We start from the raw sequence: 16,767 nt of genomic DNA, 5'->3' as shown, positions 1-16,767 counted from the left end.
CCTTTATGTAGGGTCTTCCAGATGACAATCTTGTTATTATCTCTGCTTGCCTAATACATTCCAAAGCACAATTGATTTTGAAATCCTTTGGTTAGAAACATTGCAGTAGTGTTTAAATTATGTGCTGCTGTATCTCAGGCAAGGACATATATCCACACAGAGACCATAATTTTATTTAGTAGCCAGGCAGTCCTGCTTTATTGCACTAGTGACTCACTATTTTCCTGAGCAACTACAGAACTTGGCAGTTCAACTTCTCTTTCAGACTACTAAAAAATTTAGGATGTGTGATGTGTACTTGACTGGGCAATTTATTTCACAAAGCATAAAAGCATGAGCAAACAGGAAGGTGAAATGCAAACCCCTCTGGAGCTCTGACTGCCTCAGCTCCCTGCTCATTCCAGTGGAGCAGAGACGTTGGAGTCGAAGGCTCTGATGTGGGAATGGGCAGGGCTTGGCATGTCCTGCATCCACTCACAATTCATAGTGTCCCTTCACAGTTGTTTAGAAAGATCTGAGGAACACCTGCACCTGCAAACTCCTCCTCACCATCACCAAATGCAGCTCCTGAAGAAATCTGATCTCTGAGGAGGCCCTGATTAAAGAGGATGACGCAGGAGGTGACCTGGGCGCTCCTGGCACTCGCAGCCTTTCCCTGTGTCAGAACTCAATTTGTATTGCTCTGTAAGTCAGGTGTGAGCCCAGAGCATGGAAAATACTTGACATTTCCATTAATCTGAGCAGCACATTTCCCTTTCTTTTTGGTGTAGTTGGTATTTTGTCCTGAGTATCACAATCATGCAGCTTGGAAAACCTAACTGAGGTTTGTTGAGTTTCTCTGCTTTCCTAAGTTTTGATTCCTTTCACAGCAGAACAAAAATATAAAAATTGAAAAGAAAGGTTTAATTATTGATAGTCCATAAGTTAAGTGAGCCTCATGATTTCAGACTTTGACACAAACAGTTGGGATAATGGTTTTGCTTTGTCTCCTATATTGTGCTGCCATACTTCCTCCTTTGCCCGCAAATGCACATCCCAAGAAGTCTCTGAGCTGTATTTTCCAAGATATCAGGGTACCAAGGGCGTGGGTGGGTTTAGCCTAACACTTGCAAAACAATCTAACTCCCACTGAAACCCGTGATTAGCTGGAGTGAGCATTACAGGATTGTCTTTCTGGCTTTTTTCAAGGAAATCTGTCCTTCTTTGCATGTCACACATGTACCTAATGCACCACAGGGCTGGGGTTAGCTAACACAGGGGTTTTTCCTTTGTTTGTTTTTTGTGATTATGCAGATTATTGCTTACCAGCCCTATGGGAAGTCTGTGGATTGGTGGGCATATGGTGTGCTGCTCTATGAGATGTTGGCTGGCCAGGTAAGCTTCCCCCTCCTGTGCTTGCTGTGACCTGCTCCTGCCCTCCAAGGCTGCTCTGTTTCAAGGCTCCCTAAAGGCTTAGACCATTAAAGGAAAGGATTGAAGCCTTTCATTCTGCTGTTATCTCCTTGTACTCTTGACTGACTCAACTGAGAATGTATTTAGGCTTTAAGCTCTTTATGTTGCACCCACATAATCAAGCTCTGCCTTTGAATACAGCTCCTTTGTACTGCAATAATGTTATAAATAGCCATCTTCAGAATTGAAAGGGAGACACTTGAGCAGGAAAATGCATGTCAAGTGGAAGAAATACCATTTAGGATTTTGAAACCACAGGGAAGCATAATAAGAGTGTGTATAAGCTCTGCATTGCAGTTAAGTCCCAGGAATACAGTTTTTGTACTGTATGTCCTGGGGGTAAAATATGGGTCTCAGCACTTGGAAATGTGCTCAGTTACAGGCCCCTCATTCTGCACAGTTAATGAAAGGCTGCTCTGAGTCACTCGGGTGGGGAAGCAACAGTGTGCTGCAAAAAATGGCAGATAAGCACCAACCTAAAGGAGCTCTGTTAGTCTTGAGTTGAAAAAGATTCCTGCAATTGGCTTTCAGCGAGTGGTAGGTAAAGGCAGGCATTTCCCAAGCTTCAAACATACATTTGTAACAAATACCTTTAAGAGTTTCTCTGCAGAATTCCAGTGGACATTTTAAAAGTTTTTGTGTGTAGCAACTGCAGCTGTTAACATTTGCAGGCTGAATGGCAAATATTGGCCAGATGAATGCTTTGGAGGAAAGGAGATTTACCATTAGCTGGGTCTTGCACAGGCCCATATCCTGGGGATTTATCCATGGGCACTTTCCCACCCTTGTATTTTAAAATATAGTGCAACCCTTTCTTGTGATAGTCTCAGAAACAGAATCTACAGCCATGACATAAAACAAACTGGAGTTTAACTGGAATTAAGTGAGGAATAGATATACCTTAGCACCAGGTAATTGAAAGTTATTCTCCAAACTTCACCCTTTGAAGTATTTTGCCTGTCTGGTGCACAGTATCTTTAAAAGCTGATGACAAAGATAATCCTGCACACATTTAATTAACCTGACTGCCATTTTGGGGACAGAAATGAACATTTCTCCTTGATTTTAATCTAAGACTGTCAAACACTAAGCTTCTGGGTCAGCAGATATCCAGGCTGCAGATTGCTGTGAGTTTGGGGGGTGTTCCTGAACCAGGAGCACTGCTGTATATGGATCTCTTTGGGCATGGTGTTGTCACGCCATTTCATAAAAAGTGGAGAATTTAAAAGGAAAACTCTGTAACTTACTCACTTTTGATTTATTTTCAACAGCCTCCATTTGATGGGGAAGATGAAGATGAACTATTCCAGTCCATAATGGAGCATAATGTTTCCTACCCAAAATCACTGTCCAAAGAAGCAGTCTCCATCTGCAAGGGGGTGAGATAAAATGTTATTTATCATTAAGTTCCTTTTTGGCAATCCTTGTGAGTCACTGGGTTTGCCTGGCTCTGACACAGCACTGTAGTATTTTAAAGTGCAACTTTTGTCAGGCAGTGCTGAGCTGTGTTGTCACTTGGTGTCACTGGTAAGTGCTGGGCTCTTCCCGCTGTGCCTGCTTGTTTTATGGCAAGAACAAATGTCAGAATCAGTGGCTGCCAAATCTTGAGCAGAATTTATAAACAGGACCATGGTGTGAAGAGTCTCCCCCTGCTTTGCCTCTCGACCCACGGCAGCACAGCCCCGATTCTGCAGGATGAGATTTCTCAGCTTGGCTGGAGATGCTCCAGCCAGTCCTCAGCCCAGAATGCCTAATGACAGGATCAGAGCATGGGAGTTCAGGAGAATTATTTCTAAATGCAGGTGAAGATGAGTTTATGTGAAAATCTTTAGCATAAATGCAAGGAAACCATAGGGAAATTCTGACCCAGTGATACCTGTGTGGCCTAAAATTGGTCTTAGTTACAAAATTAATTTATTTTTTTTTTACTTTTGAGGAAAATAATAGATTTGGCTTCAGGGGATTAGCTTAGGAAAAAAGAATTCATTTGACTTTCCTTTGATTCCATGTGATTCTCCAGAGCACCATCAGTCTGCAGCTTTTCCAATCCACTGCCTGTTATGAGTTATTTGATGTCTGACTTGCACTGATAAAACACCACTGCACTTAGTTAATTTGGTATTTGCAGTCTTCCTATCCTTTTCAACCATTTATGAAGCATTATACATGAGCTGGATATTAGTCCATTGAAGAAAAACATCAAGGAAAAGGTGTTTGGAACAAGAAGGTAAAATGAAAGACCATGCTAATTTTGGAGTTTATCCCAGTGTAGAATGTGCTGGCCAACAAAAAATAAACATGATGTATTTTTGTAAAGCACATTCAGATTGCTGCCTTGTTGTGAAATCACATATTCAAACAGCACAGTCTGTACCTGGTGAAATTGCCCTGTTTGCAGCTCCCCTGTTTGCTGCTTCTGTGTGCTCATGTCAAGGGAGGGCAGAAAGCTAAAATTATCCTGCACCTTGAGATTTTGGGCAAGTCTCTGTGATACTGACATGTTCTTCATCTGCTAAACTGACAAATTGATCTCAGGTTTCAGTGGGAGTTTTTCCTGAGCTAAGAAGTCAATAAGAGAAGGTTTCTGACCCTTGCAGTCAGTGGTAGCTCAGCAATCCCAGGACTGGGCACCATTGGGCAAGACAAACGTGCCCACTCTGCTCTTGGAATTGATTTGTCTGCTTGACTTCCATTCCACTGATTGAGAGTTTGTTGGTTTTGGTAAATGCAGCAACTTTGGAAAGAATTAAAACTACTGGAATCAATACCCCCATTTTCTTTTATCACCTACTGTTAAAGCAAGGGGTTTGGAAAAGGTAACAAAAATGGGAATGTTGCTGTTAATCTTGAGGAAGGCTGTGATTCCTGCCCAGTGCACAGCTTCTCCCCAAACCTGCTTAGAGTCACTTTTATTTTAGGTTCAAAATTGGAATCAGATCAGCTCAACATTTGGAAGGAGACTAAAGTGGTACTGAGGTTTTAAGAAGATCTGTTGAGGTATCACTCCCAGCAGTACATTAATCATATATCATTTGTAAAAGAGCTTTAAAAAGTCCCCATGAAACTGGAAGGGAGAGTTTAAGGCTGCATTGCACAATTCCCAGTATACACACCAATTGGAAAATGCTGAGGAACTTGTTAATTAGGGAGCACATTTCAGTTTCTAATCGTGCCAGGCTGGTGGATTTGGGGCTGGTTTGTTTCCCCAAGTCTGTTTAATCTCTGTAACTGGGTATAGTATTGACCAGGATGTCATTAAGAATGCAAGGGAGGAAGCACAGATTAGATGTTGTCAGCTGCGTGCCAAAGAATTGGAGGCTCTGTAATGAGATGTCTTGAACAAGTCCCAGAAAAATGAAATGGGAGTGTGGAGGGGTTGTACTTCATGGAGCTTTAGTGCATTGGAATTTATGATGCTTAATTGATTGTTGAGATAGGGCAGGAGCTGTTTTGGAGATCTGTAAGGCTGAACTGAGAGACTGGAGGTGAAATTCAGGAGTGAGTTGTGAGGCAGCAGGGATGGCAGCGTGTCCTGGGCACCACCTGCACCTCCAGCAGCAACCTCTGCCCAGTGGGAAAAATTTCCCCAGTGCAGCTCCTAATTTTGCTGCTGATTTGCTGTATCCGGTGATGAAGCAATAAAATTATTTTTAAAATTCATTTAGCTTTTCTAAACAATTTTATTAGCAGTGTGTGTGTTCAGGAGAGAAGCAAGAGCGTTGCAGGCAGGGGAAAGCCCCTCTCACTTTCCTTCCAGCATTAAACCAAATCATTTGGTGTTTTCTTCCCAACAGCTAATGACTAAACATCCTGCAAAACGCCTTGGCTGTGGCCTGGAAGGTGAGAGAGACATCAGGGAACACGCTTTCTTCAGGAGAATTGACTGGGAAAAATTGGAGAACAGAGAGATTCAGCCACCTTTCAAGCCTAAAGTGGTGAGTGAGATGCCAGAGGTACTGATGCCTCCCTGTCCCATCTGGGTCACCAAAACTGATGCCTTGAGGAGCTGGACCAGAGGCTAGATGGAGTTAAGGGGAATAAAGGGTATTTATTGAAGAGCCTTCAAAAGCCACACCCCAGCAGTACCAGAGCCACAGTTGTGGCTCTGCCTGGATGGCTTCAAGATAGAAGCAAAAGAGGACTTGGTCACAAGATCTCACATGTTTATATGTTCTGTTCCATTGGCACCTTGGAGTTCATTGTCCCATTCCAGCTCCAGCCCAGGCAGTCCCACCCTGCTTGTTTTTCTCTCTCCAGCCCACGCTGTTTGTGCTCCTGGGCTGAGGTTTGGATCATTTGTCCTTGGTGCCCAGCTGGAGCAGGAATTGTTTTGTCTCTGCTCTGTGCAGAGAGCTCAGCCTCCCCTCATGTGGAGCCAGACCCACACACTGAAGCAGCTCAGAATGTGAAAAATAGGAAAGCTGAACCTGAGGCATCATTTCCCTCACTGACTGTGGCTGCAGCCCTGCTCCCTGAGGTGTGGGGTTCTGCTGCAGAGCTGGAGCATGGCTGAAATGAGGCCATTTGGTGAGGGCAGAGCTGTCTGTGAGCCTGCTCGTGTTTTGGTCTAACCTGGGGAATTTTGTGCCTTGCAAAAAAGCCTCCCAGTGGTTTGAGCCCTGCCTGGATGGGCACACATCACGGGAGGAGCTGAGCACAGGGAGAACTGGCACATCCACATCAGCCACTTGAGACTGGTCATAAATGTGGTTAACAACTGTCTCCTCTGAGCAACATCTAAAGTCAAGATCTGACTGAGGGATTTGGATTAGAGGGGTGAATTTCTCCATGGTTGGCTGCCCAGCACAGGGCCTTTTATTCACCATCCTACAGCAATGTCTGCTCAGTTTGCAGGATTAATCCCTGGTTTATTTTCCATGTTTATTACTGGCTTGCACACATGTATCTACAGGAACATTTTAGAAATCCAAGCAAGTGGAAAGATGTCCTTACCCTGAAAGCTGTTTGCAGAATAGAATTGGAAGAGCTTTGCTTATTAAGCCAGAATTTCTTTCAGCATGTACTGTGCTTCACTGACAGGCAAAGAGAAGAGTTTGCACACAAGAACACAAGCTTTAAGGAACAGCTGTAAATTGTTATGTCCTAACATTGAACCTTTCTTCTCTAACCCTTTTATTTTTCAGCTGAGAATCCCGGCTGGCTTTAGCACTTCAGGTGTAGGATGACTGCTCTTTACACTGATTTATTTGCCAATACAGACACACCAGTGTCTGTCACGAACTAATGAACAGAGGGATGCCAATACCTGAATTATTCTTCACTTTTTTCATACAAATTACTTTTTCACATGAACAGGAGGAGAGTTGAAGCTGAGAAGGGTGTTTATTGCTAAAGAAAATACCTTTTTGTTATGGTGTGGATTTTGCAGGCAGGGAAGGGTGCAAATAAGTGAAGAATTTGTGTGGTCCTGCCAGCCCTACCCAGCCCTTCCCCAGAGCTGGTACTGCAAAGGGGAGCTCATTGAGCTTATTTCATTTGAGATTTTTCTTGCATGCTTCTCAAGTCAAATTTAAAGCTGATCATAAAGCAGCTCTACCTTCACATCTGTAAATTTTATTAGCTCAGGAGCTGAGTGCTTAGACTCTCCTTGAAGTTAAAAGTAACACCAGCATGAAGGTGCTAAAAGCTTGAAGTGTGGTCTGGTTCCATCCTGGCAGATCCTGGCTGCTCCCCAGAGCAGCTGTGCTCTGTCTCCCTGGTTATCATGACCTGGTTTGTTTGCACAGGCTGCTATTAAAATACACCGAGGCGGATTCACACAGAGCCCAACTCTCCTGACAAAAATAACTTAAAATTCAAGTCCAGTATTTACATACCCTGTGCACAGCTCATTTATGATGATTGCTGATTCTGTTTGTATCAGTATCATACAGTTATAGAATCCTTTAGGTTGGAAAAGATCTTTAAATTCATCGAGTTCCAGCCATTATCCCAGAACTGCCAAGCCCACCACTAACCCGTGTCCCTAAACACCACATCTACACAAGTTTTAAATCCCTCCAGGGAGGGATATTGATTTCAGAAAGCAAAAAACACACCCCTTAATCTGGTTGAAGATATGGATGTATTTGTAGGCTTTGTTTGGGGTGATATTTTTTGGGAAACCTTTGTAGGTACATCTTCTCTAGGAAGGAATAATCCCACTGCTTCCACAATCCTCACTCAAACACAGAGCTGCAGATTTTGGGTCAGCAGTTGGGTGCTGTAAATAGCATGTTCCCTTCCAGATTGACATTTCACAGGTTATAGTCATAGAATAATTATTTGGCAAGGACATTTTACTCATATTTCCAAGTTTAGGGGTTTGAGGAGTCCTGTAATTTCAGTTGTACTCTAATACTGCTTTAAGGGTCAGTGCTACTCTTTAATGTGAAGACAAATATATCATTGAAGATACAAATTTATTTATAAGTTACTCTATTTACACCTAAAATATACACATTTTTCACGTGAATTATTTCTTAGCCTCTAGCAATGTGAGACACCTAATGGTCTCAAGAACTTTGGGTTCAATGTCCAGCTTCTTTGAATACTTTCCACCTGCTGACAAAAGAAGAGGGAAAAAAAATTTAAAAGAAAGAAAATAGCATCATTTTGTTGCAGGATGATGCTTATCTGTAGAACATCTTTTTAGCAAAAATTTCTTTTTTAGCAATAAAAAAGTCTCCTTTTGTGGCTGCTGTGAGCTGGCTGTTGTGCCTCTGAATTAAGTCGACTTAATTTGGGGCTACATGCCAAAAATGTGGAGGTTTTCTCCCTATCAAAGTTCAGCTCTTTCCAGAGATTCTGTCCCAAAGTGCAGAGGCTCAGTGGGCACCAGGGCATCCGATGAGTGGTGCAGAGCCCTGGGTGGAGAGAGCAGAGCCCCGTTAGCTTGACCATGGTGCAGTGTTCCTGTGCTGGTGTTCTTCCAAGGCTGGACCAGTGTCCTCTGGGAGCTCTGGCTCCAGGACCTGAGCTCGTGGTCTGAAATAGGAGCCAGGAGGTGCCTGAGGCAGCAGAAGTTCAGATGGCAGGGCCAGCCCAGCACCTTCCAGGTGCTCTGTGGGAAGCTTGGAAACTCTGCCTGGGTTCCTTCCAAACCTCTCACTCTGAATCCCCTCCGTGGGCCCCTCTCCAGTGCATCCTCCTGCAAATGCACAGATTTACTCGTGTTGCATTCATTCAGAAAAAAATCAATATTTAATATTGGTCTATTGTACAAGCCATATTCTGCCCTTTCCAAGTTATCCTCTGAAGATAATAATGGAATTTTGCCCTTTACATCCACATGCAGGGGTGTTGAGAGGATGGATAGAGAGGAAAGGGTGAGGAGCAATAGGAAGAAACATCCACTGCCTTTGTCTGACACTTGCTTTGTCCAAAGATCTGTTACGGTAGTTTTGAGATGAGCACATTTACCAGTTTCCTCCTCACCTCTCCACAATATTCAATGCCCAATTTTCCTCAAAAATACTTTATTTTCTTGCACAAAAGCTAATTTCATTCTGGTACTACCTTCTTATTTTTTAGCATGCTTCTGGTCATACTTCTCTACTTATCAAGTCTTATCTGCATTCATCAAAACTCTTCTTTCTACAAACCTGGTTTCTTTTGTTTTCTGTTCTGAAGGAGTTGTGCTCAGGCTGTAGCTGTATTTAGCCCTGTTCTTGGCTGGACTTTGCCCAAAAATGAGTCTCTTAAGAAAATAAAGGAGGAAACCTGTGATAGCAAGTTTTGGAACAAGGACCTGTCCCAGGATGTGCTCCCTGTCCAGCCCTCCTGCCATCCCAAGGACTGAGACCCTGCTATAATTTATGAATTTATATTAGTTCAGTGACTTTATAGGAATTTATGAATTTATAAATAAAAATAAATTTTAAAATTTATAGGAATTCAGGAGTTCAAAGCCTGTTCAGTTCAGACTCAAAGCACATAAATTAATTGCAGTAAGCTTCTTTCAGATTGTAAAGGAAACAGAGACTAACACAAAAAATTTAATTTTGTACAATAAGGCATTTAAAAAGAATGAAGCAACTTGACAAAGAAAGTATCTCTTGCCAGCATGTTTATCAAAATATTTCCTTCTTCCTTTTGTATCCCAGTAATGCTGAATATTTAAGCCTCTTTTTCTCATCACCTCATGCTGATGGATGGAAACTTTTCTGTCTGCTTTTTATCAGGATTCAGCTATCAAATCATCACTGCTTGTCTGGGATTTTTTGTCGAAATATCTGAAAAGCAAATTTTCCCTCAGCTACTCATAAGGAACGAGGGAAAGCCTTGCACGTGTCCTGACAGCTCTGCTGTTGTGTTGCTGACTTTTTTCAGCCCGTTTTTCTGCTTTTCTCTTTCCTTGCAGTGCGGCAAAGGGGCTGAAAACTTCGATAAGTTCTTCACACGAGGACAGCCCGTGTTGACGCCTCCAGATCAGCTGGTCATTGCCAACATAGACCAAACAGATTTTGAAGGGTTCTCTTACGTCAACCCCCAGTTCGTGCACCCCCTTGTAGAAAATGTAGCATGAAACAGCAGAACAAATCCCGCCGTGGGGAACAGTTGTAACCCTACAATTTTTAGGCTTTTGCCTCGTTGATTCCATTTGGGCCTGGAAATTGTAGGGTTAGAGGGTGGAAGATGAGGGAAGGGCCACTTAAGTCAGGATTTGGGCTTTGCAGCAGCAATGTTGTCTTAACAGGAGATAAATTAGTGTACAGTGCCCACTTTTACTTCTAGAAGTCGCCACTGACTTGTCAAAACTTACCCATGTTTTGGTACGTTCTATATTTTGTAACTTCCCACTGTCCTTTTGCTCCCTTTTCCACTCCTCTGTGTTGGAAGAACATCTGACACGGGATGGTGGTCTGAAGGAGAAGCCACCTCGAGTATTTATTCCTGGGGGTGGATGCTGGGAGGTGGGAGTTCCTCCCCTCGCTCCCGGGGACTTCAGGGGTTGCACCGGGGGAGAGGCACTGCAAAAACATCACTGAAAGTGTTTGCAAAATATGGCAGGGAAAAAAAAATACCTGGGAATGGGTGGGGAGGGGGATGAAATCAAATTAGACCCCAAGGCTTGGCGAACCAATCCTGTAAAATCCCAAGTGAAAACACTGGGGTGGCCACGTCTCTAGGATTTGTGCTAGGAGGAGCATGTGATAAACTCGAGGGTGAAATTTTGTCTTTAATAATAATAATAATAATAATGATAATAGTAATAATTTTAATAATACTTTTGTGAATTTTTAATCTCCATGAGATTATTCTGTGATCCAGGGTGCCATTGTCTGTTCAGTTGGTTTCATTTACACCACTCCTCAAGTTTACTGTTAACTGGTTCTAATACCAATATTTCACTATGAAATTTATTAACCTGGAATGTAAAACAAAACTGTAATTCCTCATATCTTATTTACATGTGTTTATTTATAGTCTGCAGTGTAGGACAGTAAATCGAAGAAAGCATTATGTATACTAAATTAACAAAAAATGCAGTCCCAAGTGACTTCCTGATTTCTCCAGAATAACTCATGAAAATCAAGTGAGATTTAGTCTTAAATAATCAGTTTTAATTCAGAAAACTTTGGGCTGTAGAATAATCAAGCCTGAAAAAAGCAGCACCTAAAACTCGTTTTATTGATAGAATGGAATTTAATACGTTTTACATATGCTTCATGCAATGAATTTTGCATGTTTAGTAATAACTCTTAATAATAAGGGTTAATAATAAGCAGATCTGTATTATTGACATAATCGTATCAAGCATAAAGAGTATTATAAAAATTTTATAAAACAACTTGTGCTTTATTTGTGAAAGTTCTTGTTCTGAATGACACCATTTAGATTTAGCTAAATGTTTTCTTGCTATTGTTTTGATTTTTACTTTAGGTTTTGAATATTGTTACTGGCTTAGGGTATAATCTCTTTTTTTTAAAGTAGATATACTTTTAAATAATAATTGCTACCTGCAGGTTTTATACGAGGTTCAATTAGGCTTTCATTTCACATCTGCTTATTACTTGCAGAGAAGGAAATAGACTTTATTTGCAATGATGAACACTGTAATTAATGCAATCTTCTCCTCTCCTATCACTTAGATAAAAATTTTTGATATTTCCTCTTACTACTTATGAGAAGATATTAACTCAAATATCAGTAAATAATGTTTTGTGCATATTTTGGTTTTGTTACAGCATGTAAAATAGTAGTTGGTGCATTTTCCTTTTTTTTTTTTCCTCTCCTGCCTTGATCCCATTAGCAGCCACAGGCACTTTTTGTCTGTCAGATGTGCATGATGATGCCAGAAGCATGATGTCTCTGTTGCTGCATGCAGACTGGGTACAATTTTTCCAGCATGTAAACATATTGAAAAAGTAAGATATTTGCCATAAAATACTTCAATTTATACTAGAATATGTAACGGGGTGGGGGAAACCGACTTTCTAATCACCTTTTATGACAATAAAACGTGGAACCTGTGCCAAAGATTCTGTCAGAAAGATGCAGTCCTGCCAGAGGGGTGGGCTGGGCCCGCGGTGCCCTGGGTGGGCTGGGCAGCTGTTGAGGGAGACGTGGCTGGAGGTGGAGGTGGCTGTGTTGAGCTGCTTGGGAAACGTGGCTTGGGGGCCAGGACGTGCAATTTCCACACTCCAGAAATCCAATTGTTGCCCTGTCCCCGTCCTTTTGTACCCCCAGCTCCCACGAGGGGCATCTTGGGGTGATCAAACCTGACACCCCAAGTGTGGCTCACCAGGGGAGGTGGCCAGCTGACAGGAACTCAGGTCACTGCCTGAACAAACAGATCTCCAAACTTCTCAAACATTTTAGGAGTACGATTTTTAAACTGTTCTCTGTCAAATATGTTGTCATCCAAGACTGGGAGTTCATTTTCTCCTTTGTGTATTATTTACTTCAAAACTGATGGTATTCACCGTAAAGCATGTGGCCTAATGCAGCATTCATGACTTCTTTTCTTCTTTTTTTTTTTTTCCATGAATATTATTAGCCTGGCAATGATTAGTAAAATGCTGTAGAAGACAATAGATTGAATTAAGATAACAGATTACTGAGTTTCAGATTTAAATAAAGAAGGGTCTCTCAGCTATGCCAGTCTGCCAAGAGGTGCCATTGTGCTTGTTTTTAAAATGTGAAGTGAAAAAGACACTTCTGAAAAAAGAAAATACAGGGAGAAATACCAGCATACAGGTTTGGGGAGTAAGCAAAGCAGAACAAGGGCAGAATTGACCCAAGCCAGCAACCAGGCAGGAGCTCCCCTCCAGGGTAGATGTTGCTACAGTTCTGTTTTCCTGATGAAATCTGAATTCTCCAAGGAAGTGCCATTGCTGGCACAGCTGTGACAGTTGGTGCTGTTCACACCAGGACACGGTGTCACAGGGCTGCTCCGACACTGGGACAGACCTGTTCATTTTCTGGCTACTTTTCATACCCAATTTCTTCAGCCCTTGTGTTTGTCTCCCAGTTTTTCTGATGTAGAAGCAGAAATTCCTCTTGAACGTCGTTACCTCAGGTCCCTGGGCTTGTGACAGACGTTCTGTCTTCTGGAGGTTTCCGAAACACTTAGGAAAAGGTACTGTGAGCTCATGGATCCTGCAGGACAAGGCAGGGCTGGATAAAGCAGGAATTATTTTCTTAGCCCTCTCTGCTCTTCCTGATGCCCTCACAGGCTCTGACCTTTCCTGAGAACTCCCACTGGCTGCTCAGAATCCAGAAATTTACCATAGCAAGGAAAACCTGAAGAATCCAACCAGAACATTAAAATCTTTTTAGAGGCAGATGTTATTTATATAATATTTTTCACAAGATTTGGTTTTCTAGAGAACATGTATCAACAGAAGGAGAGGCATTAGAGCTGCTTCTCTTTCACTTGTGTTTGACAGCAACTGTAATCCCAACACCCACGTTGGGATTACACCAAGATTCCCAAAAGGCAAATTGAAAATTGCACTGCACTGAAGCTGGGCTGGAAGTTTTGGGAGCTATAATTAAAAACTGTACTGCACTGAAGCTGGGCTGGAAGTTTTGGGAGCTGTAATTAAAAATTGTACTGCACTGAAGCTGGGCTGGAAGTTTTGGGAGCTGTAATTAAAAATTGTACTGCACTGAAGCTGGGCTGGAAGTTTTGGGAGCTGTGTTTCCATCCCTGTGCTCGAGTCTCAGATGGTTCCAGGGCAGCCCCATTCCTGCTGGGAGAGGCACAGGTTTGCCATATAAAACTTCCAAGGGATTTTCAGGAATCAAACAGGACTCAACTGGCTCCTAGGGAAATTCTGTCTTTATTCAGGCATCTGGATGATTTTGTGCACCTTTGAGTGACCGGAGCAGGGTGGTGGGATTCCAGGACAGCCATTTCACCCACCAGCCAGGCTCAGTGCTCTGAGCAAGGTTGGCACATATTGAGAAGGAGAAAGCACATTCCCATGATAAAATAGTCCTTCTTAGTCCTGTTTGGAGCAGAACTGCAATTGAATTTCCTTTTACAAACTGAAGAAAATTCTTCTGGAAATCAGCTGTTAGTTTAAAAAACCTCATCATGTCTGAATGCTGCTGGCCTTTGAAATCCATCCTGTCTTTTGGGGTGAATCCAATTCAGTAATGCTGGGCTTCTATAAAATTAATAAGGTCGAGCAAGAGAGGAGCTTGTCTCCTAGCTGGAAAGATGACACATCCAAGGGTGGAGTGGTACCAGTTGAAAAGTGTTTTCTGAGCCAGTGCCTCTGGATGTAATCCCAGTTAAATGCCATAGGAGACACATGCAGTGAGCAGGGGGGGCAGATCCTCCTTACTGTGCAAAGCATAGCATTGGAAATAATAATAATAATAATAATAATCCAATAATAAAGCTTTGACACAAGTAATAAGCATATCTACAGTATATCAAGTTTACAGTAGGCTTTTGGTCCTGCCAGGAAACTTCTGGAAATATTTAATGTGATTTTCTTTTAGCCATTAGCACAAGTTATTGTACATAGGGGTTTTGTCTCGTTGTGAGTGTGGGCTGTGTTTGATGTGTCCCCTCTGTAGGTGGGCACTGAGCTGCCAAGTAGTCAAAAAGTAGACAAGCTAAAAAGCACTTTTTTTCCCTCAGCCCCTCACACTGAAATAGCTGAGTTGCAGAAATAAGTAAGATTTGACTCCATAAACACGCACGATTCCCTCAGTGTGCCAGTAACAATTGGGAATTAAACAGCCTTATCATGCCTGATGATCATGCACTACAGCCCTCCTGTTCCCAGGAAATCCTGGAGAGGGAGAGGCCACTTGTTAACCTCTGCCTCACTTACCTCACCTGCAGAATGGGGGTAACAATTCTGAGTGACCCCACAGGGAGGGCTGAGCACTTCTTAGGCAATGTTTCTAATTCACTTTTAACCTGAAAAGAGTTGTGTAAGTATTGTTAGAATTTTTAATATTAAAGCAGCTTCTTGGATTCACATGGTACTGCTGGCTATACCATGCTGTTTCTACTTTTTTATAGAACTTTAGTAACTCTGCTGAAGCCGTTTGAAGAGAAATAAAATCAGATCTGATATGTTTCTTACAGAATCTGGAGTGCAGCTTTTGTACCTGGAGCCAGGGTGTGATGGGGAGTGATGCTTGCTGATTGTGTGGGTCAGCTGCACTTAGCTCTTTTCCAGCTACCGAGATTTTTATGTGCAATTTAAAAATTCTGTGTGGATGGAAGTCTTAGCAGAACTGAAAATTGGAGGGGGAGATTCCCTTTGGGTAAATAAAGTCAGCACAGCTTTTTTTCTAGTTTTTACTGACTCCTGCTGAAGGAGGAGCTCTGTTCTTTGTGCAGCTGGTTTGTCCATGACAGCTTGATATTTTCTGTTGATACTTTAATGTATTTCTGTGTTGTAAATGTGTCTTTGTGCTTCTTTTTTTTCCTTGTCTGTGACACCATAGTTCAAATTTTAAAAAAAAACCTTCTCCAGAAGCTGTTTTTTTTCTTCCACTGATGTCAGTTGACCTAAATAAATAAATCAAGTCTGTTAATGATTTGAAACAGTGCAGGATGAGCAGCAACAACATTGACACAGCTGCCATTGAAGCTCATTTCTCACTGGTTACATTGGACACTCTGCAGCTGATGTTCATTAGTTTCATAATTATTAATGACAGGAACATTTTAATAGAAAGGAAGATGATGTTCATGACCTTTACAAACATTTTCCTGAGAACTATGTGAATTTCTTTTCCTTCTCTCTGAACCCCTTGAGGTGACACTGTCCAGGGTTCCTTCCAGAGCTTCACACACTCCTGGCTTAAAAATCTTAAAATTAACAAACCAAAACCACTACAGCTTCCAAGGCACCCAGGGAACCACAGAGCTCCCTGGGTGCTGAGTGCTTGGCCAATAGCCCCAATTCACTGAAAATATTAATTATAGTATGTGTTTGTACCCACTGTTGGCCGTGGAGTATAAAAACAATGTTATGCAGGGGTAATAAAAATTTCATCTGTGGCCTCTTCCCCAAACCTTTCATTTGTTCTCTCCCTGCTATCAAAATGTATGTAAAAAAAATAATTTCAACAAAATTAAGCCCATTGGCTCTTTGTAAAATGTGCATTTCTCAACACTGTGGTTTTGCACAACAATACAGAGAACACCTGAAACTTCTCAAGTGACTGTATGCTGCTTAATTTTCTTTTAAACATTAAGTAATCCCACCTTGAACTTATTAATGTTTTTAATATTATTTTAAGACCCAAATGTTGTATTTATATAGAGGAGAACATTATTTATTTTCATATCATTTATCTTCAAGATGCTACCAGAAAATTTGGAGAGGCCATTCATTTTTCAAAATATTTTTAATAAAATCCCAGCCATTGGAAGTGTAGTGGGCAAGACTGATGTACAAATTCCAGCATCTTTTTTTTTCGTTTGTTTCATAATTCGCAGTATCTTCAATCTTTGTTTGCATGAAATGCTTCTGTTAAGTATTAATTGTAGTTTCAAAGCGAGTGTGTATGAATAAAAATACTGATCATTACTTTTGTGAGAGTTTGGTCTGCCTTGATAAAATTTCCTTTCAAAACTGCCTCCCTGGGCCAGAGGCTGCAGAGAGGTTGGTGTGATCAGCCACAGAAATTGCCCACTCTGGACCTTGATTCTTCAGAGACAGAATCAGAAACAGAGACAAAAACCTGGGGGTTTGTTTTTAACTCTTGTTAATGAATCAAGAGGGGGAAAAAAAAACCAGCTTACCTGTGAAAGATGTGTCTGGAAGAGGATTTCTGCTGACCTCGGAGGTGCTGGGCTGCTCCAGGTGTGGGAGCCAAAGGGAAAAGCAG

The 16,767-nt window shown here is 41.8% G+C and overlaps 1 protein-coding gene across 2 annotated transcripts in view; it reads left to right on the top strand.

The window, feature by feature from the left end:
• PRKCA (protein kinase C alpha) overlaps positions 1–11,934 on the top strand; it is a 141,261-nt gene extending 129,327 nt beyond the window's left edge. For both annotated transcript variants that reach the window (XM_021537232.3, XM_021537255.3), the window contains 4 exons: positions 1,294–1,374; positions 2,724–2,831; positions 5,247–5,387; positions 9,815–11,934. In XM_021537232.3, coding sequence (XP_021392907.1) covers positions 1,294–1,374; positions 2,724–2,831; positions 5,247–5,387; positions 9,815–9,979 — 495 coding nt within the window. In that variant the 3' untranslated portion in view covers positions 9,980–11,934. The remainder of the gene's footprint in view (positions 1–1,293; positions 1,375–2,723; positions 2,832–5,246; positions 5,388–9,814) is intronic.
• Positions 11,935–16,767: the final 4,833 nt, after the last annotated feature.

The sequence above is a fragment of the Lonchura striata genome, chromosome 19, assembly GCF_046129695.1.
Source record: "Lonchura striata isolate bLonStr1 chromosome 19, bLonStr1.mat, whole genome shotgun sequence".
NCBI classification, from domain to species: Eukaryota; Metazoa; Chordata; class Aves; order Passeriformes; family Estrildidae; genus Lonchura; species Lonchura striata.
The sequence above is the reverse complement of the archived record's forward strand: the minus strand, read 5'-3'. Positions and strand labels throughout refer to the sequence as shown.